At 54.7% G+C, this 25,937-nt stretch overlaps 7 protein-coding genes across 7 annotated transcripts; 6 read left to right on the top strand and 1 right to left on the bottom strand.

The window, feature by feature from the left end:
- Positions 1–96: 96 nt before the first annotated feature.
- On the top strand, positions 97–1,360 carry ISF_00981 (NAD dependent epimerase/dehydratase family protein; the record flags this gene model as incomplete). The annotated part of the gene is made up of 4 exons (XM_018844588.1): positions 97–281; positions 343–362; positions 431–877; positions 1,065–1,360. 4 exons carry the CDS (start codon positions 97–99, stop codon positions 1,358–1,360), a joined length of 948 nt encoding a protein of 315 aa, XP_018709038.1.
- A 1,658-nt stretch (positions 1,361–3,018) lies between these two features.
- ISF_00980 (hypothetical protein) lies at positions 3,019–5,785 on the top strand (the record flags this gene model as incomplete). The annotated part of the gene is made up of 2 exons (XM_018844587.1): positions 3,019–3,891; positions 3,929–5,785. 2 exons carry the CDS (start codon positions 3,019–3,021, stop codon positions 5,783–5,785), a joined length of 2,730 nt encoding a protein of 909 aa, XP_018709037.1.
- Positions 5,786–6,487: 702 nt separating this feature from the next.
- Positions 6,488–8,660, top strand: ISF_00979 (anaphase-promoting complex subunit CDC23; the record flags this gene model as incomplete). Its single annotated transcript, XM_018844586.1, has 4 exons — positions 6,488–6,549; positions 6,649–7,197; positions 7,254–7,386; positions 7,434–8,660. The coding sequence occupies 4 exons, from the start codon at positions 6,488–6,490 to the stop codon at positions 8,658–8,660; spliced, it is 1,971 nt and encodes a 656-aa protein (XP_018709036.1).
- A 635-nt stretch (positions 8,661–9,295) lies between these two features.
- ISF_00978 (hypothetical protein) lies at positions 9,296–10,687 on the bottom strand (the record flags this gene model as incomplete). The annotated part of the gene is made up of 3 exons (XM_018844585.1): positions 9,296–9,684; positions 9,754–9,826; positions 9,974–10,687. 3 exons carry the CDS (start codon positions 10,685–10,687, stop codon positions 9,296–9,298), a joined length of 1,176 nt encoding a protein of 391 aa, XP_018709035.1.
- Positions 10,688–14,663: 3,976 nt separating this feature from the next.
- Positions 14,664–15,773, top strand: ISF_00977 (farnesyl pyrophosphate synthetase (FPP synthetase); the record flags this gene model as incomplete). The annotated part of the gene is made up of 2 exons (XM_018844584.1): positions 14,664–14,786; positions 14,850–15,773. The coding sequence occupies 2 exons, from the start codon at positions 14,664–14,666 to the stop codon at positions 15,771–15,773; spliced, it is 1,047 nt and encodes a 348-aa protein (XP_018709034.1).
- A 772-nt stretch (positions 15,774–16,545) lies between these two features.
- On the top strand, positions 16,546–18,012 carry ISF_00976 (Major facilitator superfamily domain, general substrate transporter; the record flags this gene model as incomplete). The annotated part of the gene is made up of 1 exon (XM_018844583.1): positions 16,546–18,012. One exon carries the CDS (start codon positions 16,546–16,548, stop codon positions 18,010–18,012), a length of 1,467 nt encoding a protein of 488 aa, XP_018709033.1.
- Positions 18,013–21,952: 3,940 nt separating this feature from the next.
- Positions 21,953–22,441, top strand: ISF_00975 (hypothetical protein; the record flags this gene model as incomplete). The annotated part of the gene is made up of 1 exon (XM_018844582.1): positions 21,953–22,441. One exon carries the CDS (start codon positions 21,953–21,955, stop codon positions 22,439–22,441), a length of 489 nt encoding a protein of 162 aa, XP_018709032.1.
- Positions 22,442–25,937: the final 3,496 nt, after the last annotated feature.

Below are 25,937 nucleotides of genomic sequence, written 5' to 3'. Positions count from 1 at the left end.
CCCCACCACAGAGCAACCTCGTCACTACAACTTCACTCTTACAAAAACGAGCTCAGTTATCAAAGCAACATACACAATCACCAAGCAAACGCAAACATGGTCGATCGAACAGTTGTTGTTACCGGAGCTACCGGCCTTCTTGGCCGGCAAGTGTCTCGCGCATTTCAGAGGAAGGGGTGGAACGTAAAAGGCACTGGGTACTCTCGAGCTGACGGCGTTGACGTGCTGAAAGTAGACCTTGGCAATCCCAGCGAGATCAACAAGCTTCTGGAAGAGACAAAGTGAGCTACCACCAGTTCAAAATAATGACGGAGAAGACACAATGCTAATTCGACTACTTAGGCCAGAGGTCATTGTTCATTGTATGCCCCCTTTGCCCCTTGATCGCTACTCTAGCTTCATCAATCTCGACCAGCTAACCTTGTCCAAGGCGCAGCAGAGCGTTTCCCCGACAAGGTTGAAAAAGACCCTGAGGGGGCCAAGAAACTCAATGTGTCGGCCACGTCATCGCTCGCGCAATCCGCAGCGGCCAGGGGTGCCTTCCTCATCTACATTTCGACCGACTACGTGTTTCCCGGACGGCCCGGGGAGGCACCCTATGAGGCCGACGCCGAAACAAACCCACCCAACTTGTATGGTCAGACCAAGCTGGACGGTGAAAAGGCGGCACTGGCGGCGGGCGGCGGGGCGGCGGGCTCAGCTGTGGTGCTCCGGGTGCCCGTGCTCTACGGATCGGCAGAGACGCCGGCGGAGAGTGCCGTCAATGTGCTGCTGGATGCCGTCTGGAAGTCTCAGACAGAGGGCAAGAAATTTAAGATGGACCACTGGGCGCCACGCTACCCGACGAACACCGAAGACGCGGGTCGAGTCTGTCATGGTATGTCTCAAGAAAAAGAAAAAAACAACGGCGCACAATTCTTCTTGTCTTTTCTTCATTTCTTCTTTGCCTGCCGTGCGCGTCTGGGATGCACAGCATTCAGCATGTCGCGGAGCTGGTCCGAGTCACTGCGAAAGGCCAACGTCCCTGTACAGCGAAGGAAGCTAACATGAGTTATGATGCGTAGATATTGCGGAACACTACCTGAACGCTCCTGATCGGGCCGCTCTGCCCAACATTTTGCAATTCTCGAGCGAAGATCGAATGACCAAGTATGAAATGTGCCAAAAGTTTGCGGAGATTATGGGGTTGCCGACGGACAACATTGAGCCCAACACAGAAGGCAACGATCCGGCTGCCGCCGTGCAGCGTCCTTACGACACGCACTTGAGCACGAAGGCGCTCAAGAGTCTGGGTGTCGATGTTTTCACCTGCGATTTTACAGCGTGGTGGAGGCGCGAGCTGGGGGCGTTTCGCAAGTGATAATGTCAGGCCCGTAGGCTCTGCAACAGAACCTACACAATACAGACTCTTGCACTCTCTACAAGAAACCACGAGTGACTGCTGGTATATACGCAGAGACGTACCAGCCTGCAGCTGCAACGGGAATCAATGTGGTATGTAGACTGGTACCATCGGGGGCACCACTGTTATTATCGGGAGATTAAGAATTGGAATGGATGTGCGTATGCGGGTATACGAGGAAATTGTCGACCCGTCACATTTCAAGGGAAAAGATGACAGTCATGGTGGCGGCCGCAGCAGTGGGCTTTTTTCTTTGGGGTAGGTAAGCCACAATTTCCTTCATCTTGGCCCTGCAGCAGGACTCTTTTGTATAATTCATACAAATATTGCGAGCGAATGACCGACCGACCCCGGAGAAAAGGGAAAGGATCAATCAGGCGCGGGTAGCTGTCTTAGCCTGGGCGGGCGAGAACTGCATGTCTCTGCTGCTCATTTGCATTTGCGGCACGGACTTCTAGCTCTGCGAGCTATTTCAATACAAGAATGTGCGATGCCAGCGAGAGCCCGCAGATACGTGTCGTGATCAACACAGGGAGCTGCTGCGGAGAGCCAAGAATAGTAACTATTAACCCTGCCAGACGGCTCGATATGGCCAATGCCTGCCGATGGCGAGCGAGCGCCGAGCCGTGTGGGTTGCCGGCCGCGATATGGTAGTGTCAGCCGTTATTTATTGCCCTTTATTTATTTTCATTTAACAGCGATTTTTTTTCTAGTGTATTTCTCGATTATTTGCTCCGAATAGGAGAAAAGAATGATTTCGCAGGGGCGGGGCGGGTTTAACTTTGCTTCTCCCTGCGCAAAATCCTCAAGTGTCGTTGCTTTTTCCCTTGCCAAGTTCCAGAACCAGACACAGGGGTCCCTTGCTATGCCTCACGCCATCGATTACGGATAACTGGTTAACTAACTAGTGGTAGCTTCGACGGATAGTCAGTTGCTTCGAGACAGACCAGGTCCGGACCGGACATCAAGGAGCTGGAATGTACCAATCGCAGTGAGCGCGTCCGAGACAACGCCCCGGAAGCTTGGCGCGTGAAGCAAGCCACTGACAACATTCATTGCCTGCCCTCTCTGGAATCTTGCAAGCGAGAGAGCGTGTCTCGACGGAACGGCGTGGAATTGAAATAAAACACGAAAATAAAAATAAAATAAAGGTCAGTAAATATCCTTGGCGATGGCCCGCGTGGAGGCACCACTCTGTCATTCCCCCAACTCCTCCCTGGAAGTCACCAACAACTCGACGAACCCCGTTTTCTTACGATCGTTTCTTTAACTCTTCATCCCCTCTTCATTCCTTCATGGTTGCCCTTGTCGTACGATTCGATCCCTCGATATTGCCGCTGCCTCTGTATCCGTGGAGACGGCTCTCCGGCGTGCTTGATTGAAGGACCCTGGTTTAATCATTTTACGATACGTTTGCGAGAATTGATCAGATGACAAAGTCTGTGCAAGTCGTCTAATTGCACAGTCGACTCTCTATTGCTTTCTATACCTCAGGCAGGCTGTTTTGGTTCACGGAGCGCAGTCGAGAAACCGGACATCTCAACCCAACAAGATTATTCGACAAAAAGCGGCAAAAACAACAGAACAGCTTCAAGCTTGGCGAAATTTGACTCGCGATGGCGACAGAGGTTGCTGCTCCCACGGAGCGTCCTTCGTCTACGTCTCGATACCGCATGCTTCGCGGCAAGAGCGTCTCCGCGCCGCGTGCCCTCGACATCTTCCACGACGGCAGGGACAAGGCGGACGGGTCGCCGCTTAGCAGGCCGCAAACAAGCAGCGGACATACCTCGAAAGCCGGAACTTTCGGCGGCGCCGAGGAGAAGAGCGCCGCTCCGCCGCTACCAGACGACGTGCCTCCGCTGCCATCTTCTTACGCACTGGCGCCGAAGCCGGTCAACATTCCTCTCCCGCCGTCGCCGTTGCCGCTCAAAATCGTGAAGCAGCAGAAGCCTGCCCAGGTCCGGGCAGTAGAGGACGACGCTGCGAAGCGCAGCACCGAGACCCCGTTGGGCGAGGAGGAGCCGCCGATGACGCCGCTGCAGCAGGTCAAGAGCAAGCTGTCAAAAGGCCTCATCTTCGGCGCCGGAGGCAAGAAGGAGCAGCAGGAAACGACCGAGCCGCTGCCGGGTGTCGAGACCATGCAGACGGAGGTGCAGCGCAAGATTGCCGAGCAGAAGAGGCAGGACCTCGCACGGCTGCAGGCGACGCTGCTGACGACGACGCCGACGCTGAAGCCCAAGACGTCGCTGTTCAGCCTCTTCTCGCGGGGTAGGAAGTCGTCGACGCCGACACCCTCGGCATCGTCACCGATCACCGCGGCGCCGGACACGCCCAGCTCCCTCGCCACGACCGTCTTTTCGAGCCGCGGCAACAGCCTGGAGACGACGGAGAGCGCCAAGTTTTCAGACCAACTGTGTCAGGGGATGCCGTATACGCCGGAACGGGCCACGCCGCCCGTGATTCGCACGTCGTCGCAGACATTTGAGAGAGTAAGTTGCTACCAATCGAGTTCTTTGTTACTTTTAGTTGGAACATGTGAACGCTGACGTCGAGTTCCAGCGCGTCGCGGTCCGGTGCCAGTCTTCCACCATCAACCTTGCCGTCTCGAACGAGACAACGGCCGTGGACATCCTGGACATGGCGTCGGCCATGACGCGGCACCGCATCGACCCGGCCAGCAGCGTCGTCGTCGAGTCGTACCTCGTGCTGGGCCTGGAGCGCCGCCTGCGCCGGTACGAGCGCGTCCGCGACGTCATGAACACCTGGGACTCGGACCACGAGAACTCGCTGCTCGTGCTGAGCTGCCCCACTGCGTCATCCTCGGCGGCTCTTGCGGCGGGCTCGTCTGGTGACAGCGACCTCGACATCGACCCCGTGGCCGACTCCGCCGAGCCCCCCGCCGGCTTCCACAACCTGGAGCTGCACCTGTCCTCGCGGCCCGGCAAGTGGAGCAAGCGCTGGATCACCCTCAAGGACAACGGCCAGATGTACTCGGCCAAGACCGAGGACGCCCAGCCCGGGGAAGACGACGACGACGCGGACTGCATGCCGCTCTGCCACCTCTCTGACTTTGACATCTACTCCCCCAAGGAGATCGAGGTCCGGCAAAGCGTGCGCCCGCCCAAGAGGCTCTGCTACGCGCTCAAGAGCCAGCAGCGCAGCGCGCAGGTCGCGGACGAGGCTGACTTTGTCCACTTCATCGCCACGGACAGCGAGGAGATGGCAGCGCGCTTCTACGAGGCGGTGCACCACTGGCGCAGCTGGCTGCTGGCGACGCGCAAGCTCGCCCTCGACCGTAAGATGAGCGCCCCAGCACCACGCATTTCGTTTCAGAATCCTCCTCCTACTGCTGCGCCTCCTGCTGCTGTGACTCCTGCTGCTGCCCCTCCTACTGCTGCTGCGGCGACGAAGGCAGAAAGCTCGGAGGCTGCGGCCGACAAGCCCAGGTTCCTCAACAGGGACCCGTCGAGCGGCGCCGTCTTCAAGATTGGCAGCTTCGAGCCGCTTCTGGACATGGACAATATCGAGCAGCTGGCCGCGGAGGCGCGGAAGCGGATGCCGGTCGAGCTACCAAAGCCCGCCGTCGTGGAGGAACAAAAGGACGCGATCCCGCCCACGCCTGATCGCCCGCCCCCGGCCACGCCCGGGTCCAAGGCTAAGAATCAGGCCAAGTCGTCCCACGACTCGTCCCCAACTTCCGTTTACCGCATCTCGCCCGGCCCGGCCCCATCCGACAGCGTGCCGAGCCCCCCGCTGTCCCGCTCAGGCTCGTTTGGGATCGACTCGCTCGTCTTCGACGACTTCCCCGACGCCAAGCCCGAGCCCAAGTCGTGGTTCCCCTCCGCGGCCGAGCACACCGCCAAGCTGCGCAAGGACTTGCCGCCGCCGCCACCGCCAGCTCCTCCATCGCCGCCCATGTTCCGCCGGCCCGGGACCGCCGACGCCGCGACTCCCCTCCACCCCCACCACAACCAGCGGCGGGCGGCCAACGGGCTGCCGCCTATCGACACGCGCTTCCTGGAGCCCCCGCGGCCGTTTGAGTACTTTGGCATCCCGCCCCCGAAGCCGGGCGGCGCCGGCCCGCCCATGTACAGGGGGCCCGGAGGGCCGCGAGCAGGGCGACCGATGCCGCGGCCCTTGATCAACCCGATGGGGTCGGGGGAGATGGGGCCGGGCGGCGCGAGGGCAAGGAGCCGATCGAATGCGGCCAACAGCGGGCGGGTGCCGGGCGGGCGGCCGATGGTACCGCCGGTGCCCTCGGTCGCGAACCGGTCCATGGCGAGGGATGCCCCGTCGCAGGCGCCGTCGGTGCCGCTGCCGGTCCACCCGCCGTACCAGCCGCAGCGCGGGATGCCAGCCGCGCAACCCGTCTCTCAGCGCTAAATCTAGCGTCAACAAGCATTCATTTCACTTTCCTTTGTCCCGCTGCCTTTGAGCATGAATCACTGATATTTCTCCCCTTGTCTCTTGTAACGTGGGTTCTGATTTTGTGGTGTTGGCGTTGGTTCTTGGAAACTCCTTGGCTCGGATCCAAGGCAGTACTGTCTTGTCTGAATTTGTCCTTTTCATAGTAGCTGGAGGCGCATTCAGGCGTATAGAAACAAATGTTTATAGCATAAACTGAGACTAGATTGATCCTCATGCCAACAATGGTCATTTAAAGCCTGGTACTCTGCAAAATACTCGATACGTCAGATGGCTATCGCATAACATCTTGTGTTATTTCCATAAGAATAAGCCATCTCAATTTAGAAGTCGTCTTTTCTTTTAGATTCTATAGTTAGCACATGCCTCGTCGCCTTGGCGGGAAAGAGTGACGGACAGATTGTATAAGTGCACAGTGTAAAATACAGTATATCCCATCATTAGCACTGTAAGTGACGCGCCAAACCACCAGATCGCGACAGCTTCCACAAACGGCGGGCCTGGTCTAGATCAATAAATGTTCCAAAACACAGCCTAGTCCGCGCCACAACTAGGGATGCCAGTCTTGTCGCTGCTATTCAGCTCATTCCATTGAATCGGGTACTTGAACTTGACCGAGATTTTCATTGGGCCGACTGCTGGTGCGCATCCAAACATACCATGGCGCTCTCCGCGCACGAGCTCTCGCAGCTGCGAGAAGCCCTGCAAGACGCAGTCGTCAGGTGCTCAGAGCGCTGCTTATACCAATCAGCAAAATGGTACAAGCCACATCTCTACTCTACTTTCCCCGCCACTGCACACGATGGCTAACGTGAACGCAGGGCTGCGGAGCTGTTAACCTCCCTACCTGAGCCAAGAGACGAGGAGCTGCAGGACCAAGACGCCGAGCAGCCGGTGCACCTGTCGCCCGTCTTCCTGCCGAACCAGGACCCGGAGGAGGCGTGCCTCGAGGCCAAGGAGCTCAGCAAGTACCTCCTCGCCAAGTCGCTGTTCGACTGCCGCGAGTACGACCGCTGCGCCGCCATCTTCCTACCCGACGCCCTCTTCTCCACGGTGCTCACCGCGAATGCGGATACGGGCGCCTCGCCGAGCAAAAGCAGAGGCAAGGCGCGGTCGTCGGCCGGCGGCGCCAAGCCGGCGGCCTTGCTCCCGCACATTAGCCAGAAGAGCCTATTCCTGGCCCTCTACGCCAAGTTTCTCTCCGGCGAGAAGCGCAAGGCGGAGGATTCCGAGATAGTGACTGGACCGCAGGACCTGGGCACGGTTGTGAATAAGCAACTGCTCGCCGTGGGGAGCTATCTGGCGTCGTGGTTCGAAGCAAGGACGGTGGACAGTGAAGTGGTAGGGAGCCAGGGCTGGTTGGAATACCTGTATGCGAGCGTGTTTCCCCTTGAAGACCCAGAATTTTTGCTGACTTTGATCCCAGATATGGCATGGTGCTTGCCAAAGAGAAGAACGATAAAAAGGCTCTAGGATTTTTCCTACAGAGTGTACACAAGTTTCCCATGAATTGGGGCTGCTGGCTCGAGATTACCTCATTGACCTCGAGAAGCGAAGAAGTGAGTTTTATCGTCATCAGCGCAAGACACAAGCTAATCTTGAGCAGTTGGATCGCATATCTCGGCACTGTCCGCAGAATATCATGTCATACTTGTTTCACCTACATACGTCGCTCGAGCTGTACCAACATTCGACAAGTGTGGCCACCTCGCTCGAGCAACTCATGGCCATCTTCCCAACGTCGTCATTTCTCCTCACCTGTAACGCGTTGCTGGCATATCACGAAAAGGACCTCCTGCTAGCAGAGCAACACTTCAGCCGTCTACTCTCCTTGCACCCCCATCGTCTGGATTCCTTGGATCACTATTCTAATATTCTATACGTCTTGAACCTCCGACCAAAACTCGCCTTCTTAGCACATCTGTGCTCCAGCGTGGATAAGTTCCGACCAGAATCTTGCGTTGTTATCGGAAACTACTATTCGTTACTCTCCATGCACGAGAAGGCGGTCCAGTACTTCCGCCGCGCCCTGACACTAGACAGGACTTGCCTATCAGCCTGGACGCTGATGGGGCACGAGTATGTCGAGCTCAAGAATACACACGCAGCAATCGAATCATACAGACGCGCAGTAGATGTCAACCGCCGCGATTACCGCGCCTGGTATGGCCTCGGTCAGACATATGAAATGCTTGAGATGCACACATATTCGCTGTGGTATTACAAAAAAGCCGCGGGTCTGCGGCCATGGGACGGCAAGATGTGGATGGCTGTTGGATCATGCTTGCAGAAGATGGGGAGAGACCGCGATGGAATCAAGGCGCTGAAGCGTGCTCTGCTCGCCGATACATATTACGACGCGGGCAGCAGCTTCGGGAACAGCGATGGCCTCGGCCCGCACGCGGCAACAGCCCACATGGATCCTGAGATCCTCCTGCAGATCGCCACCATGTACGAGCAGCTCGGCGAGGAAGAGGAAGCAAAGTCATACATGGAACTCTGCGTCGGTCAAGAGGACGGTGGCGGCGGCCCGGCCGGAAGGGATGCGGACGGCTCTGTCATTGACCCGTCCCGCACGCACACCGACTCGCCGGGCGACTCGGACGAGGGCGAGCGCGAGGAAGGTCGCAACGAAGGAACCGGCGTCACTGCGGCGACTAGCAAGGCGCGCATGTGGCTGGCTCGCTTCGCCATGCGCACCGCGGATTACACCGTCGCCCACAGGCTCGCGACGGAACTCTGCCAGGACGGCGTCGAGGTGGAGGAGGCCAAGGCGCTGGTGCGGGAGGTCCGCTCACGGCTGGACGCTCCCGGAGGAGGGATGTTCACGTGAGACGAGTAACGGAATACGGGGGACATGTCATGATGACGGCAAAACACTTGATAGATGATTGGCTGATGCCCAATACCATTGTCAATATATCCATACGGCGAAATGAGATGTGTTGTCTGTGATAGAGCAAGGCATCTCGTAATAAGCGTTTCTACAGTTCGTGTACACGAATCGGCCTTGTGTAATGTGTGGAAGATGATGTATTGTGTAGGTTGCGACTAGCAGGCCGGCGTCGGCCACACACCTTACACCTTGCTGGTGACAATCAAGCCTTTGACGAAGCTTAAATCTTAGTCTCTCACAGCACAGCATCACAAAGAGCACAGAAAGTTGCAGTCGGCGCTATTAGGAAAGGAGTGACAGTATTAACAAGTAAGTAAAAACAGAAAAACCCCTGAATTATTAACCTCCCCTATTATAATATTGACCGTAGCAATACAGGATGTAGCCAACCGAAATCTCTTTTAGAAGATGATCAAAACAGAAGCGAATTTTTTTTCCTTCTAAAACCAAAACGACCACATTAAAACATCCCCCCGAATCAAGCAAAAGTTTCAGACCGGCGCCTGCCGAGACGCCCCAAGCGTGGGGCAAAGGGCTCCCCGGCAGCGCCGTAGCGCAGCGAAAAGCTCCGCTTAGAGGGCCAGGGCGACGGCGGCCGCAACGACCAGGGCACCGAGGCTCGCACCGAGGCGGCCGGCACCGGCGGTGACGGTGCCAGGAGCGCCGGGCTTGGCAGGTGAAGCAGGGGTGCCAGCGGTGCCAGGGGTGCCAGGGGAGCCAGGGGAGCCAGGGGCGGCGGGGCTTGCGGCCGGCGCACCAGGAGCGGCAGGAGCGGCAGGGCTGGCAACGGGAGCGGCCGGGTTGGCAGCAGGAGGAGCAGGCTTGGCAGCGGGAGGGGGGCTGGCGGCAGGAGGGGCAGGGCTGACGGCAGGAGGGGCAGGGCTGACGGCAGGAGGGGCAGGGGGAAGGTTAGTAGCCGGCGGCTGGGTGGCGACGGTGGTGACGATGGTGCAGGGGCACTCTGCGGGAGCGGGATGTGTTAGCCGAGCATTCTAGGGATAGGGTGAGAGCGCGCTGAGCTTGCACGTACCAGTGACGACCAGAAGCGTGGCCTTGGTGACGGTGATGGTCTTGTCGGAGCGGATGGGAATGAGAGTGGGACCCTATTGCGGTGATGTTAGTTGACGCTTTCTTCACACGTGTGGGGGAGCAACTCGATAGCCACCTATACGGCCCAGAAAGAAGCACTGGGAAAGGCGGCATCTTGGGCGTAGCGAAGTGTAGCAGTCGAGCACTCGGATTAGACGTACAGGGCAGAATGTGGTGAACTTCTCAACGACAGTAGTGAAGGTGTGCAGGTTGGTGTTGTTGTTCTTGTTGTTGTTGTTGTTCTTGTTGTTGTTGTTGTTCTTGTTGTTGTTGTTGTTCACGTTGTTGTTGTTGTTAACATTGTTGTTGTTGTTAATGTTGGTGTTGTTGTTGTTGTTGGTGTTGTTGTTAACATTAGTATTGGTGTTGGTGTTAGTGTTGTTGTTGGTGTTGGTGTTGGTGTTAGTGTTAGTGTTGGTGTTGGTGTTAGTGTTGGTGTTGGTGTTGGTGTTGGTGTTGTTGTTAACGTTGTTGTTAATGTTGTTGTTGATGTTGTTGTTCTTGTTGTCGTTCTTGTTGTCGTTCTTGTTGTCATTCTTGTTGTCATTCTTGTTGTGGTCCTTGTTGTCGTTCTTGTTGTGGTCCTTGTTGTCGTTCTTGTTGTGGTCCTTGTTGTAGTCCTTGTCGTGGTCCTTGTTGTAGTCCTTGTCGTGGTCCTTGTCGTGGTCCTTGTCGTGGTCCTTGTTGTGGTCCTTGTCGTGGTCCTTGTCGTGGTCCTTGTGGTCCTTGTCGTAGTTCTTGTCGTAGTCGTTGCCGTAGTCGTGGCCGTGGTCGTTGCCGTAGGTCACGTTCTTGCCCGGAGGCTCACTGAGAGGACCGGTGGCGGCAGCATGGGCGCCGACCACGAGAGCGAGAGTGAAAAGGGAGAGCTTCATATTGGGCTTGTTTGCGAGAAGCGAATGTGGTGAACTGGGTTGGATGGACGTTCGTAGCAAAAGAATCAAATGCTATTTTTTTGTTGGAAAAAGGAAAAGAAATCAAGAGGTGTGCTCGGGGGGCTGCGGATGGTCTTTGTGGTCCAACATCTGGAGAGTCGCGGGAACCGGATGCAGCGAATGAGACGAAGAGAAGGTACGAGAGAAGTACAAGAATAGCAACAGAAGCCAAAAGCAGTAAAGAAAATCCGTAGCCGGCGAAATTTAGCAAGGGCGAGTGAAGTGATGCCGCATGGGTCGATGATGCGAGGCGGGTTGCGGATGTCGTCGCCGGATGCGGATGCGGAGGCCCCACTCCGACCGCTGTGCGGATCCGGAGCTTGCTGGTCTTCGGTGTAAGTCGAGCCGCCCCTCCCTCCCATGCCCTACTATCTACCATCAGGCTGTGTGCGGTCGGCGAGACGAAAACAACGCCTTTCCCTTCCAAAGCAGCCGGCTCTTGTCTTGTTCTCATTCTTTTTGCAAAGTGCCTCACCACTAATCCTGGCTTGGTGGCAAGGGATGGGGCTGTGTGCCGGGCCGATGCTGATAGGCGGAGATGTCTCTCTCGTCCGGAACGGGGTGGAGGAGCTGGGCTCAGCCGGGAGAAAACTTAAAAAAAAGTCCGAGCCTGCTTATCAAGGGAGAATCCATTGTGAAAGCAAATGTGCTGACCAGGGCGAGTAGTGGTGCGATTGGAAATGTTGCTCGTTTGCGATGCCAAGTTGTGATGCCTCCGTTGCCGTCCCTTGAGATTGTCAGTTGATAACCTGCATTCGCATATGCCGGGCAGCAAATTCGAGAGCCAACGGCCAGCCTGACAGAACTAGCGCAGGCACGGCGTCGAGGATAACACAGACAAGACGAAGCTCGGCGCACTCGGGATCTTCTCATTGGCGGGCCTGTGTGAAGTATGTTGCTTGCTAACATGCATGTGGCAGCTTATGTCTTTTGCAAGGCACAGTCTTGCCCTGGCAAAAAAAGAGGCAGACTGCTCTGCCGAAACTATTAATTTGCTGGTAGGTATGGAGACGAATGGAAGCTGGGCTGATCAACAGGGATCTTCCGCGCTTTGGTAGATTGTATCGTAGACTGTTTGTGGCTGGGCTGGCATCTTACACATCGGCTCACTTATAAGTGATGAATTCCCGGAATGGCGTCGTAGTAGGTAGGGCTGCGGAATTCATCCTGTGCTATGAGTTGCTCTCTTGATTTTATGCTCCCTTTTTCGTGTCTCCAGGGTCTCGAATATTGATTTTCTCTTGATAGCCATGCCATATAGCAGGCCACATGCATGTCAGAGAAGCATCGCATCCATGGCCATGACCCAACGCTGGCCAAACTACCAGTTCGAAATGCTGCGCCAACAAGGGCGCCTCACCACTTTGGGACACGAGGTGGCTTTCTTGACCAGATGGAAAACTGGGGGCAAGAGGTGCGGCCGACGAGGGAGATCCGCGATGTGGTTGTTGAGCATCGGGCCAACCCATCGTTCCAGTGCGCCCCCCGTCCAGCTTGACAAGGCGAGGAGACAAACATGGCTGGTGGCGTCGGGTTGTAGAACTCTCTTTTTCGGGGCTGCGAGTAGAGTTCGCAGCGCACGTCATTCATTGGCTCGGGAGCTCGTCTGGCAGCTCAGAACTAGCTGGAGCTGGTCATGGTCTCGGGGGAAAAAGAAGCTTCTCCAGCCCTGTACGAGGAACAACCCAAGCCACACCGATTCGCAGAGTTTTTCTTTTCCAGAAAATTTCTCAGTAGGAAAGTAAAGTCAACTTTCCCCAACTAGTTAGCTAACTAGTTACTGGCGCTCGTATTTGCGGTGCCCACCGAATATCGCCTTGTTCTCGGCCAATAAGTTGTCGGCGCCGTTTTTGGTTGATCGTGGCGTAGGACAGCCAAAACTTTGCTGCTTGCATTGCAAACGGTGTCACCAGCACCAAAGAATGTGAGGTGTGCCAAGGGTCGTCGGCGAGCTGCTTGCAGAGTGTCGAGGATGCTAGACTGTGGTGGACTCATTGCCCAAATCTTAGAAATCTCATGACGTTCCAACGAACCAACCGTTATCGTGGCTCTGAGACCAGCTCGCCAGGTGCATTGATGTCAATGTATATGTGATATGTCTCAGTGTACCATGCTCTGAATACCAAGTATATGACAAGCTGCATGGTACAATTTCATGCACATTGCCATGGCTTCGGCAAGTTCCTGAAACAATGTAGCTGGCCGCATGCCTTGCGCGGGGGGCTTTGGAGTAAAAAACAAGCCCGCCGCAGCCGTGGATTGTTGGAAGCATAGGGTAGCCACTGTCTATTTGGGCTAGATTTGGTTGCGATCGTCGGTTGCATGTGTCAGACATTGGCTAGACCGTATCGTACTGGGCTTACTTGGCTTTCCTGACCAATAAATCTATGTTTGCGACGTTTCTTTATTATTAGTAGCTGCCAAACGGCGCCTATCCTAAGAGCTAATAAAGCCGGTCGACATTTCCGGTCGAAGGAGTTCTGATGGTGCGGATAGGCGGGGGCTCATGAGGCTTCACTGCGACGTTGCGACCAACCCTGTTGGAGAGGCTGGCCAACCACCTGTAGCCATCTTCAATGATAACTCTGTCAATCCAAGATAAGAACCTGCTTGAAAGTGTCATGTCTCAGCTCATCACCACTGCACCGCTCGCATCGTCGAGCTTCACGAGAGCCCATGTAACTCTGATCCCAATACCCCAAGAACCTGCACGGCAGCGCGCGAGAAAATGGCGCTCTACGGTTGAACAGCGGGAGGATGAGATACACGACCTAGCCAGATTAGACTTCGCATTCAATCAATACTTTAAAAGTGTGTTGGCAGCCTGCATCGGTGACGTGACTGATTGCTAGGCAGCGGAATTGATCTTGTAGCTGCCCTCGTGCAGCCTTGTCCGCGTTCAGACTAGTTAGCATTCCAGTTCTGGTTTTCGAGATGAATGCTGTGGACGTCGTCGCACGCAGTCACAACCCTGCGAACTTGGCTGTTTATTATAGAATAATTCTGTCTTGAAACTGCACGCAAATTGAAAGAATGCGTTGTTGCCATGCAGCTCCAACTTTTGCCTGTTGGCAGTGATATGTCTGTCTGCCGTCCGCCAGTCGACAGTACCACGCACAATGAAAGATGATGACCAGGTTCACGCGTGCATGAACGTTCGTTCAACAGGGTCTTGCAGTCTCAGACCAACTCGCCGCATCCAGTAGGCCAGAAAATTTTGCTTCTTTTTCTAGTCGCCAAGATGACTTCCTAATGCGTCGGTGCTGGAGTATCCGCCGTTTGCTGCCACCCGCGGATTGCCGAACCCAAATTGCGGCTCGGGCTTGTCACCGTCGATCTGGTGCCCGTCGACCCGGTGCCTTGGAGCAATGGTCCTTGCCATTGACCTGAAAGACGCCTTGAGTATTGGATGCGGCCCAGTGCCCCGAAGGAGTTGCTGGTGAGCTCTGACTTCTAACGGAATAAGGCAGCCCAGGCACTAGTACCTGCTAGCGTTGGGATTCCAGATACCGGACGAATCATTTTGGTGCTCAGCTTTTCTTTCCATCAGCTCTGTAGCAGCTGCGCCAAGGTTTGACGCCATTCAGAGCGCCGTCACTTCTTTCGTGAACTCTTGGATGCGTTGAAGCTGACAAGGATGATTTGAAGGACAATTCTTTCAAGTCTTCCGTGTCTTGCCGTAGAAATTGGCGGGGACCCTGCGGTAGTGGGGCGTTAGATACTTGCTTGTACAGCATTTGCACCGCCAATTTGCATGTACTTTTATCACGTGGAGGGGTCACCGCGATAAGTCGTGATACCCAACCGACAACCCTCATTTCCTTACCGCCCCCGCACTTTCCTCCATTGTTTGTATTCAAAGCCGTCAATCTGACTCTGGTCTTTGCTATCCTTGATAACAATCCGAGCAGACAAGATGCCTGCCAACACTACCACCCTTCAGGAGTTTGAGAGCGTCTGGCCCAAGCTCCAGGCCGCCATTCTCGAGCATGCCCAATCCTACAAGCTTCCCCAGGGGGAGACGGAGTGGTTCAAGCTGGTATGCGGGCGTCGAGCCATGCACTTCCAATCAATCCCCGCAGAAGTACTGACCTGCGAATAGAGCCTTGAAACCAACACCGTTGGCGGCAAATGCAACCGCGGCATGTCCGTTCCCGACTCGGTCGCAATCCTCACCGGCGAAAAGCTCAACGAGGAGCAATACTTCATGGCCGCAACTTTGGGCTGGATGACCGAGCTCCTCCAAGCTTTTTTCCTCGTATCCGATGACATTATGGATAGTAGCATCACCCGCCGCGGCAAGCCTTGCTGGTACCGCATGGACGGCGTTGGCACGATCGCCATCAACGATGCCTTCATGCTCGAGTCGGGCATCTACGTCTTGCTCAAGAAGTTCTTCCGCTCACACCCGGCCTACATTGACCTCGTCGAGCTCTTCCACGAGGTAACGCTGCAGACCGAGCTAGGCCAGCTGTGCGACCTCCTGACCGCTCCCGAGGACAAGGTCAACCTCGACAACTTCTCCCTAGAAAAGTACCAGTTCATCGTCATCTACAAGACAGCCTACTACTCCTTCTACCTTCCTGTCGCCCTCGCCCTGCATCAGCTCAACCTCGCCACCCCCAAGAACCTCAAGCAGGCCGAGGACATCCTAATCCCGCTCGGCGAGTACTTCCAGGTTCAGGACGATTACCTCGACAACTTTGGCCTGCCCGAGCACATTGGCAAGATTGGTACAGACATCAAGGACAACAAGTGCTCCTGGCTTGTCAACAAAGCCCTGGAGATCGCTACCCCCGAGCAGCGCAAGATTCTCGAGGAGAACTACGGCCAAAAGGACGACGCCAAGGAGGCCATCATCAAGAAGCTCTACGACGACTTGAAGCTCAAGGATATCTACCTCAAGTTCGAGGAGGAGCGCGCCGAACACATTCGCAACCTCATTGCTAATGTCGATGAGAGCGAGGGGCTCAAGAAGGAGATTTTCGAGGCCTTCCTTAAGAAGATTTACAAGCGCACCAAGTAAGAAATATGCTAGAAAAAAGCGCATGGGTAATTTCAAGGACTGGAGTCTGGAATATCAGCCAAAAAAGCGAAAGTACATTAATTCAACACGCTACATAGGAGCATTTAATCGCCGTCTTGGTCTTGAGCAGAGTTTGGTGAATGTGACCGTGTTCTCAAATAATATTATGGGAAATGCTTGCAAATTCAATCTCTTCTACGATAGGGGATTCCCAACAAAACAGGCATTACTGTGGGTGTTGTTTTTTGCGGCCAAACCAGTACTACATCGGGCGCATACGCGCTGCTGGGGCTTTATTCTAAAGAGGAGTCACGAATCCATGACACAATCGTGAGTTCTCTACTGGTTTGGCAAACTCTTAGTCAAAGCTGGACTCTCTATGTTACTGACGTGTCTATAGTAGAAACATCGCTGTGTCCACCAGGCTGGGCGAACGGCAGGTGATAGAAAGTTCTAAGAAAGGGTTAGTTCTTGTGTGTAGTGAAATTCTATAGACTGGCGTCTAATAGCATCTTCAACAGTGATAATCAAATTTAGTGAACAAATGAAGGATAAAAATGCCATTTGGTAACGAAAAATTATCATTCGAAGCCAAAGAGCCCTATCCTTACTCCGAAAAGGCTCGCATTTTGGCCGCCGGTGGACACTGGCGATGGCGTGATACTTGATGCTGGCCCGAGATCGGTGGCATGCCTCACCAGCCGGATCCGTTTGTTTGTGATCACAGTTCTTGGCCAACATCTAGCACATTCGGTTGCTTTACTTAAAAAATATGTCCGAGGGAGCTGAAAAGGCAGCGGTGGTGCAAACCACCGAGAAGCAGCAGGAGCTTCCAGGACACGCCGGCGCCAAAGCCGACGACGCCACTTCCGCCGCCGCCGCACGCGAGGAACCCGTCCGGCAGGCGTGGTATCAGTGGTTCTCACCGACGGACACGCCCGAGGAGCGGCGGCTAATTGTCAAGCTGGACCTGCTGATCCTGGTGTTCGTCTTCCTCGCGTACTGGGCCAAGGTCCTTGACCAGTCGGCGATGAGCGCCGCGTACGTGAGCGGCATGCGCGAGGACCTGCACCTCTTCGGCAACGAGCTCAACTACCTCAACGCGGCGTACCTGGTCGGCCTGGTGGTGCCGCAGGTGCCGCTGACGCTGCTGATGACGCGCGCGCGCTCCGTCGGCTGGGTGCTGCCCGCGGCGGACGTCGCGTGGGCGGCGCTGACGCTCGCGCAGTTCCGCGTGCGCTCCGTCGGCCCGCTGTACGCGCTGCGCTTCCTCGTCGGCGCCGCCGGCAGCCTCTTCTTCCCGGCGGTGCAGTGGTACCTCGGGTGCTGGTACACGCGCGCCGAGCTCGGCCGCCGCGGCGCGCTCTTCTTCGTCGCCAGCCAGGTCGGCGCCATGAGCGCCGGGTACGTGCAGGCCGGCGCGCACGCGACGCTGCACATGCGCGCCGGACTCGAGGGCTGGCGCTGGCTGTACGTGGTGTGCTTCGCGGCGACGCTGCCCGTCGCCGCGCTCGGCTTCCTCTGCCTGCCCGGTCTGCCAGAGCGCCCGCGGTCGCTGTTCCTGACGCCGCGCGAGGCCGAGCTCGCGCGGGCGCGCATGTGCAAGGAGCGCAGACAGGCCCGCCGGCCGCTGACCCGGGCCGTCTTCAGGAAGACGCTCACCGGGTGGCGCTTCTGGGCGCTCGTCGGCTTCGCCTTCTTCTTCTCCCAGGCCGACGGCGTCTCCGCTAATAGCGGGCTGCCGCTGTGGCTCAAGGCGAGCGGCTATAGCGTCGAGGAGATCAACACCATCACGACGGTGTCACCCGCCGTCACCATCACGTCCGCGCTCGTTTGCGGCGTGCTCTCGGACGCCTACGCCGACGCCAAGGTGCCGCTCATCGCGGCGACGGCGCTGCTCAACATCCTTGCGAGCGCGGTGCTCGCCGTCTGGCATGTGCCGACGGGGCTCAAGTTCTTCGCCTTCTTCCTGGCCGGGTCGGCCAACGGCATCGCGCCGGTCGTCTACGCGTGGGCCAACGAGATTTGCGCTGACGACGCGGAGGAGCGCGCCATCGTGCTCAGCAGTATGAACACGCTCGGCAATGCTTTCGGTGCGTGGCTGCCGCTGTTTGTGTGGAGGACGACGGATGCGCCGCGGTACCTGATCGGATATACGTGGACGATTGGCTTGGACGTGGGCATGCTGGTCATGGTGTTTGTGCTGCGGTCGTTTTGGAATCGCGAAAAGGCGAGATAGGCCGGTACTACGGGGAACGGAAGATTACAGCACCAAGGAGTTAAGCAGGAAGAAGATCAAGTAAAACACTAATATGAGTGAGACTCTCTTTCAACTGGAGTATTGCCCGATTTACATGGTCATGGAACATGTAGTACGTCGACAAGAGGCATTGTCCAGATGCTCAATTACACCAGCCGATGCAGGGTTCGTCATCCGCCGCAACAACCAGAGGTGACAACCTAGCTGGTAAGCAAATTTTCTCAAGCTTCCAGAATTTAGCATGGTCCAGTTTCTGTTGCTTCTACATCTATCTGCGTCCGTGGCGAGGGACAAATAGAGTTTGGAACGGCTCCTCGGTTCGCCTTGCACTGCGCCACCCAAAGGCACGGTTTCCGAAACAAAAGACGTCAAGCGTATAACGAAAAAACTCTATCGAGCAACGGCCTGGGGAAAAATAGTTCCGTTAAGTTTCCGGACGGAGAAATGGAAGCTCGGAGGCGGCCGTTGGTGAGTGGCGATGCCATGACGATGGCGGGAGAGTACGCTGGCAGGCCTTTGACGGGCACAGAATACATTCACATGCGTTACCTTCATTGCTAGAACAACCCCCCAGATAGTAATCATAGCTACATTGAATGCGACTTCCGCCTGCAGTTCTTTTTGTCTCTTCGTCGGCATGTTCCGCTGCCATGTACATCCGACCCGATGTGGTAGAAGTCACGGTACAAGCGCAAAGGACCAGAGTCGAGACCGTCAAAGTACACTTGGCGCTCTTGTGAAGCCTCATATCTGTGCAAGGCGAGAGGTGCGAGGTCTTTGTTTCTTGGTCAGAATATTCGATATTCTGCAATGTCATGCCAAGCACGACAGGCAGTGGGCGGAGGAGGGGCTCAACCTGCTCACTTTTACAGACAAGTACTGGCTCAGAGTACAAGTTAGTCTAAATTGGCTTATTGTCAACTTGTCTAACCACACAATTGAATGATTGAGGAAGGCAATTGTGTAATACACCATTTACAAAAGTCCTCTCGCCTCGGGTACCTCACTCGGAGGTGCACGGCGTGGCTGTGTTTGTTGTATGCACTGTAAAATGCACTGTGAGCCCAATCACAGCGGGGGTGTGGCTTGCCCAAAGTGCCTGTAGAAGGGAGGTGCTTATTCGTGCCAGGTGGCTGAGGCACGGCCATTGTGCTTAGGTAAGGCGCCTCCCCCCGCTCGACTTAGTCGTGCCCAAAGTACCTGCCCAAGAGAACCATTGCCAAACGCAAAGGCACGGCTCACGACTCGCTGGTGGCGGCGACGACCTGCCCGATTCATTAATTTTGGGCATCGTTGCATTGGCCAACAGACGTTGTTTGTGGGATCGTTATCGGTACCTTGCATACCGCCGCAACAAGCTAAGCAAACCTTGCTAGAAAAGCTCTTCAGTTCGCCTTTACTGACTGTTGGGTACCTCTGCCAAGCGACGCCCGCAGCGACGGGTGTCGGTCAGCAAACACAACACTCCCGACCACGTCCAACATTGCATCAGCCGCAGCCCTTTTGCGGCATTTTTCCTTTCTCAGTTTTCTTATCCATTTTCCTTTTTAGCAGAAAGCCGAAGGCAAAAGAGAGACATGCGTTTGCATGCACTACGTGGACCCAATCATGCTCATGCGGCCTCCAACTACAGACTCTCTGGCCTCCGCAGCTTCAACCTGTTGCCTTTATGCCGCATCCGATTTTGACACATCCCGAGCACACGACTTGCTTGAATGACCGTCCGGCTGCCTCGCTGGCGGGTACGGCTCTTTTCGCTTCCAGGCCTCCGTGGTCCTTCACGGCCAAGCTTTCCGGCCCTTGTTCGCTCCCGCGTCAGGTACCAGGGTTTGCCGGGCAAGCCACGGACACTTTGCGACCGGGTGCCTGGGGAGTGATTCCGGTCGCAAGTCGTCCTCCAATCATGGCTCGTTGCTAGTTTTTCTTCTGCACGGCCGGAGCCACTCGGACGACTCAGACGGAAAAGTGGAGTGCCCAGCAAACTCTGAAGCCGCTGGCGCGGTTTGGTCGAAGACGATGTCCCTGGTATCAACGACGCGGTGACTTGCAATTGAGTCGTACAACCGACACTGGCAAAAGAACCTCTGCACTGCTCATCTTGTTCAGAAAGTGCGTGCAAGTTGTCCCGCCACCCTTTCCCACGTCGGATAGGTGGTGTGCAGCGCAGGTTTCTCTGTGGCTATCACTATGCAGAAGTTATCGAAAAGCATGCAATCGCGACACGGAAGATGCACTCCAGAATCAGGCATATGAGACAAGTCTGGCAATCACGGTCGGTATCACTATGCGGCGACTTGGTCGCGATGGATGCACTCTACGCGACGAGAAGCAGCACCACCATCACAAGCCATGTTGGGCAGGTGGAAACACAGGTAACTGATGAGGCATATAACTACACGTTTAGAATCGAGCACGGATAACTGCCAGCCGTCTGGCTGTCGGCGCTCCGTTTTGAAAACCTTGCATAGACTGCCCGCAAGTGGGCGCGCAAAACACTTGGGCCTCGGTAGGTTGGTTGTACTAATAACCTTCGCACTTGCATTTCTGGTTCCTGTCGAGTTGTCAACGGAGAAATCTCTTTCGCTTACCCACCAAAACGGAGCAAAGACCATGGGCCAGCGGAACCGCTTTTTGATTCCAGAACACGGTCGGTAACGGCGCTAACCCACCGTTTCGGACCATTCGTACGGAGTATTACCAGTACAAGGACCTGCCACTTCTATTACCAGCACTATATCTATTGCCTGCGAAGCCGTCGCATGGAGGTGTGTGGTGTACTGGTACACCACTAAAGTTACAAGGCAGAGTGTTGACTAATAACAATAGCAGACAATAATACGCACAATAACAAGATACATCCAGCAAGGAGAAGCCTTTACCGAAACTGGACAGCCAGCAAGCATCGGAACTACTATTGACATCCTTTGATGTTTGCTTGCTACTTCTGCAACTGCCCTGGCTATGACACAGCCGACGTGGCCACCGCCATCATTAGGCTCCCCCTCCAGGCTCGCGACCAGCACATGCTACCAGCACAGCCCAAAATACAGCCCAAAATGAGGGAATAAATCGGCGCTCTACGGGTACGCTTGTCCAGACGGGCGCTGCAGGTACAATGGACGGTCGGCCCACCAAGGGCTGCTGAATAGGCACTGATGAATGGGCGGCACCGTTCTCCGTCGTCCCACCCACACACACCGAGTCGGAGAACGACGAGGCACACATTGTACTCTTAACGGAGCACACATCAACAAGGCGGCAAACTAACTAGTCAAGGTACAAGCAGTACTTTGGAACAGGGACCTATCATCTATCCGCACAGTGTGGCCTGGGAAGGGGGGTGTGGGTGCAGGTGTGGGGTGTCAGTGGCTTGCGTAGAGTCAGGAACAGACTGCACTTGCGCACGCACACCCAGATAGACTTCCCGCCCGCGAGCCATAGCAGATGATGAACCCAGCACAGGGCAAGGCGGCAACGAACAGGTACTTGCATATGTACATGCCGGTATACCGGTACCTCTACACACAGACATACGTCTAAACAATGTACAACGGATACGTGGATACCGTCTCCAGACTTCTTGGTCTAGAATCTTGACATGACCCACGGCTCGGTACCCAGATGCTTCTTTCAGAATTCTTCTGTTGTTGCCCCGGACGGCTTCACTTATAAAACGGCGCCCCTCCCCCGATCCTATCTCGATGTTCTTTCTTTCTGTTGCACACACAATCCTTCGGACATTCATTCTCACTTCAAGTCATTTCGACTTTTACTTCCTTTGACAGGAACTCGACTCTTTGCTTCTTCATTCCTTTGAAAGCAAACCTCAACACACTCCCTATCCACATACCTAGATCTCGACGATCACCTACTATCCTTACAAGACTTTTCTGAAAAGCTCCTTCGCAAATCAATCAAAATGCACTTCTCCAAGACTCTTCTCAGCCTTGCCGCCTCTGCTGCCGCCGTCAGCGCTGGTACCGTTACCTTCTGGACCCTGGACGACGTTCAGCGCACCGTCTACTTCACGCCCAGCCCCGGGTCCCCCGAAATTGACCCTGTCACCGTCAGCAACGCGGAGAAGACGACCGTCACCTTCCCCGCCAACTACCAGGGCAACTTCATCGCCGTTGAGGCCGGCAAGCCCAAGGCCGATGGCATGCTGGGCGAGGTCGCCTTTGGTGGTTATGGCGGCATGACCTACTTCGACGTCTCCGCCATTGTCGTTCCCTCCGACACCAACAACATCAAGCAGATGTGGCCCTCTGGTCAGGCCACGCCCATGTCCGGCTGCGAGGTCTTCCCGTGCAACAACGCCTACTACCTGCCGGATGACGTTCAGACCAAGGTCACCAACTCCGTTGACCTGATGACCTCTCTGGGATCTGGCAGCACTGGCCTCTTCTAAACGCATACACGTGTGTCTCACAATTAAAGCTTGCAAAGATATGATAGTCGGCTAGCCGACTGATGCAATGCTTCGGGGAAAGATGGCATCAAGACCACTCCCCTGCCAGTCCTTATTACACGTTGTGCGCAGTGCGCCTTTGCAAAGCATAAAATTGACTTTTATGGCTTATGATATAGAAAGTGCCTTTTTCCTCACAGAAAAATGGCAAGAAAGAGATACCCCTTAGGAAGGAAAGAAATGAATTTTGCACGACTTAGAAGGCATATATGGGAAACCAAGGCGCAGTTTGGAACCAAAAAAAAAGCAGTCCTACGATGGAGAGGGGTATTCATCAAAGCAAGTCAAAAAAGTGAGACGAGTACCTCTCAGGACAGGACAAAAAAACCAATTCAAAATATTTTGGGAATTCTGCTTATAGAGCTGCATTTGCGAACAATACCCTTCCTGTACATAGTTTTGAGATCAAAACAACCACATACTAGGAACCACAGAATGGACATGAAACCCTAGCAATTACAAAATTTCTCCTTTAAAAACGTGACGTGATTTTACTCTTGACTTTCTTTTTTCGTCTTGAACGCTGTTTGCGGATTTTTCCTCTTTGACTTGTCACTTATTCGAGGAGGTTGAGGTGCCTACCCAATTACCCAATGTTAGTGTCAGTGTCATCAGGAGCCATATCCTGCCAGGTACCAGGTGTCGGATGGGTCGGGCTCCAGCGGCCCAGGCACCAGGGTGCCCTGTAACCGAAGGGGAGAGCAAGGGAGGCAGCTTGCGCGTCCACGCTGGGCTATTAGTATCACCGTTACCCCCTCATCTGCCTACCTATGTACAAGGTACCTTGGTACCATGGTGGTAATGGGAAACTGTAGGTCGGTGGCACGACTGTGGGCAGTGAATACGAGGGCGTACGTATACATGCGCTGGACCAGGCCAGGGGAGTCAGACGTCGACAAGGAAGCAAGCCATCGACTCATTCAGCGCTGTTTTTCCCTTCGACTGGGTTCCATCAAGTCTTCTCCCCTCGCTATGGTTTGGCAACTTGGTGGGCGCAGAGAATTCTCTTTGCCTCTCACCAGTAGCCTAGTAATTGGCCACAACGGGTACAACAGCCCTTCTCACGAGTCAACGAAGCATGTGCAAGTTTTTTCTTTCTCCTACCTTGCTCGGTTAGAGATAATTAGGAAGCCTCTTCCGTTCCCCTATTTTTTTTTTCTTCTATTTTTTAGCGGTGGTGGGCATCACGGTGTTTTCCGTTTGGTTTCCGTTTGGGAATAAGTGGGCAAAACGGAGGGGAACAAAGCCCATCGCAAGACTTGGCTTGCCATTGGCCCCCCTGTAAGCATGGATTATCAAACCCCCTCCCTGGTTCGCAGTTACAAGCCGACCGGCCCGGAGCTGCAGGTGCCTGACAGAATCTGCTCTCGGAGGCTTTTGACTGGTTCCACGTTGCAACATGGGGGCGTGGGTGCCTGGTCAAGTTGGAAAATGCTTATTCTGTTCCCTGTCGGACCACGAGAGTAATCCTTGTCAGCGTTTGACCGCCACAGATAACGAGGTAACTTTGTACTGCAAGGCCAAGCTGAGAGCATGAATGCGTCTTTTTTCTTTCTCTGAAAGACAAATAACAAATCATGTACCTGGTAGTCTCCGTGAAGACACACGGTGCCACTGCGTCAGGGCACAGTGTGTACCCAGCAACAAACCACTATACGAGTCCTGCTATTAGCCATAATAATGATTATGATTATCCTCGGGTTGGCCCCTTGCTTTCGTTATGCATAAGTAATGATTCTTTTGCATTACATGAACACCAGTTTTATGGCACCATTATTGCAGATATATTCGTGCAATGCACATGTCGTGGACTTGCCCTTGACGCAGCCTGCACAGTGCGGTACAGTACGGCGCATACAGTTCGCACACAGTTCTAGCCCCGACGCACACCATCGCGACCATCATTACCATTCACAGCTGGCATGCAAGAGTCAATTCAAATGCGCCATGTTACGATATATCCAGTACTTTGCAGAAAATATTGAACCCCGCTTCAGCTTGGAAAGTAAAAGAAGGCCGAACCATCTGTCCGACCACCAAAAGACCACCGTTGTCCGGCTCTCTCTCTCTGCTGATAGTACATCACATTCTAGACCCTCGGTGGAGACATGACACGATGACCGCCGCTGGGGCCATGTTGGACACTCTTTGAGCTGGCTGGCTGCCTTGTCCTCGGTCTTTTTGTGCTGTAGTATGATGAATAATATTGCCCGGGCGGCCCGGTGCAGAGTGCGAACCGCCCCGGTCTTCGTGGTGAGGGAAAATGGACTCGGGAAAATGCAGATCAGCCAGCCTCTTTACTATCTATCTGAGCATGACGGCAGCCTGCTTTGCAAATTATTGCATGCAAGTGTCACCAAGTTTTCCTGCAAGTCTTCAACAAAAAAAAAAAGAAATGTCATCAGGACGCCTCTTTTCGTCAGGAACAAGTTTGGTGACGGGTTGTCGACTCGGGTAACGAAGCTGAACACGGCCGCGCGATCCGAACGTCGCATCCCTTCCGCTAGAATCCTTGTTCATCCCAAGCTTTTGCAGCTTGACAGGTGCAAAGTCTGGTTCTTCACCCGTAGAGATGGCGGCGAGAGCCATGGGACAGCGATGCCTCTGCATCACATGCAAAACAATACCGCCACAAGAAGAACTGTAAACAGCCCTTCCTGTGATATTGGACGTGATTCCATTTTGGCAGGTATACTCATCGCAGGAATAATCCCGCTTGCCCCATGCGTGCGGCGTGACACAAGAAAACGTCATTTACATACCCTGTGTGCCTAAGTGTTCGCGTACAATCCCCAGGGCCAATTTTGAACTTCGCAAAATGTAGAGAGCGCTTATGCAGCATGCTAGAGAGGAGCAACGTCCTTACGAAGCGGGTATGGACCGAAGAAAAGGGTGGCGCATGGCAAGAGACAGCCCGATTGAAAAGAATCAAAAGAATCTGCGCAACAGTTGTCTCTCTGCCGTTCTGGTGGTGTTGTCGGCGGCGCGTGGCTGATTGTTACGAGGCGCGGGGCAGGCCGGCAACAGCACGAGAAAGAGGGGGAAGATGGTTTGAAAAACAACTATTTCGCGGGAAAATGTATTCAAAATGATATTGATTATACTTTACTTTTGCATACATATATATATTTTTTGGTACGTCATTCATCGCCAAAGGTAGAGAGGAGTTGAAGTATCGGTTTGATGTTGGTGTTGCTAGCCTGTGCCAAGGCTCTGTTGGAGGGTTCAATACCGCGCGCTCACTGTAGTAGTAAAAGCCGGGGAGGCCTAATTCTCTGATTCAGGTAATGAACTAGTGAACCCCGGGATGTCTTTCCGTCGCGGGACGTCTTTTTATTTTCGTCCCGTTGTCAAGTCGGCATTGCTGAAACATTCAACATCTTGGAACCGGGGGTGTACGTCGAGTCGACAGTGCAGTGCTCCAGGTACCGCACTG

Source organism: Cordyceps fumosorosea (assembly GCF_001636725.1).
Source record: "Cordyceps fumosorosea ARSEF 2679 chromosome Unknown scaffold_1, whole genome shotgun sequence".
In the NCBI taxonomy this organism is placed as follows: Eukaryota; Fungi; Ascomycota; class Sordariomycetes; order Hypocreales; family Cordycipitaceae; genus Cordyceps; species Cordyceps fumosorosea.
Note: the sequence above shows the minus strand (reverse complement) of the source record. Positions and strands in the feature narration are given on the sequence as shown.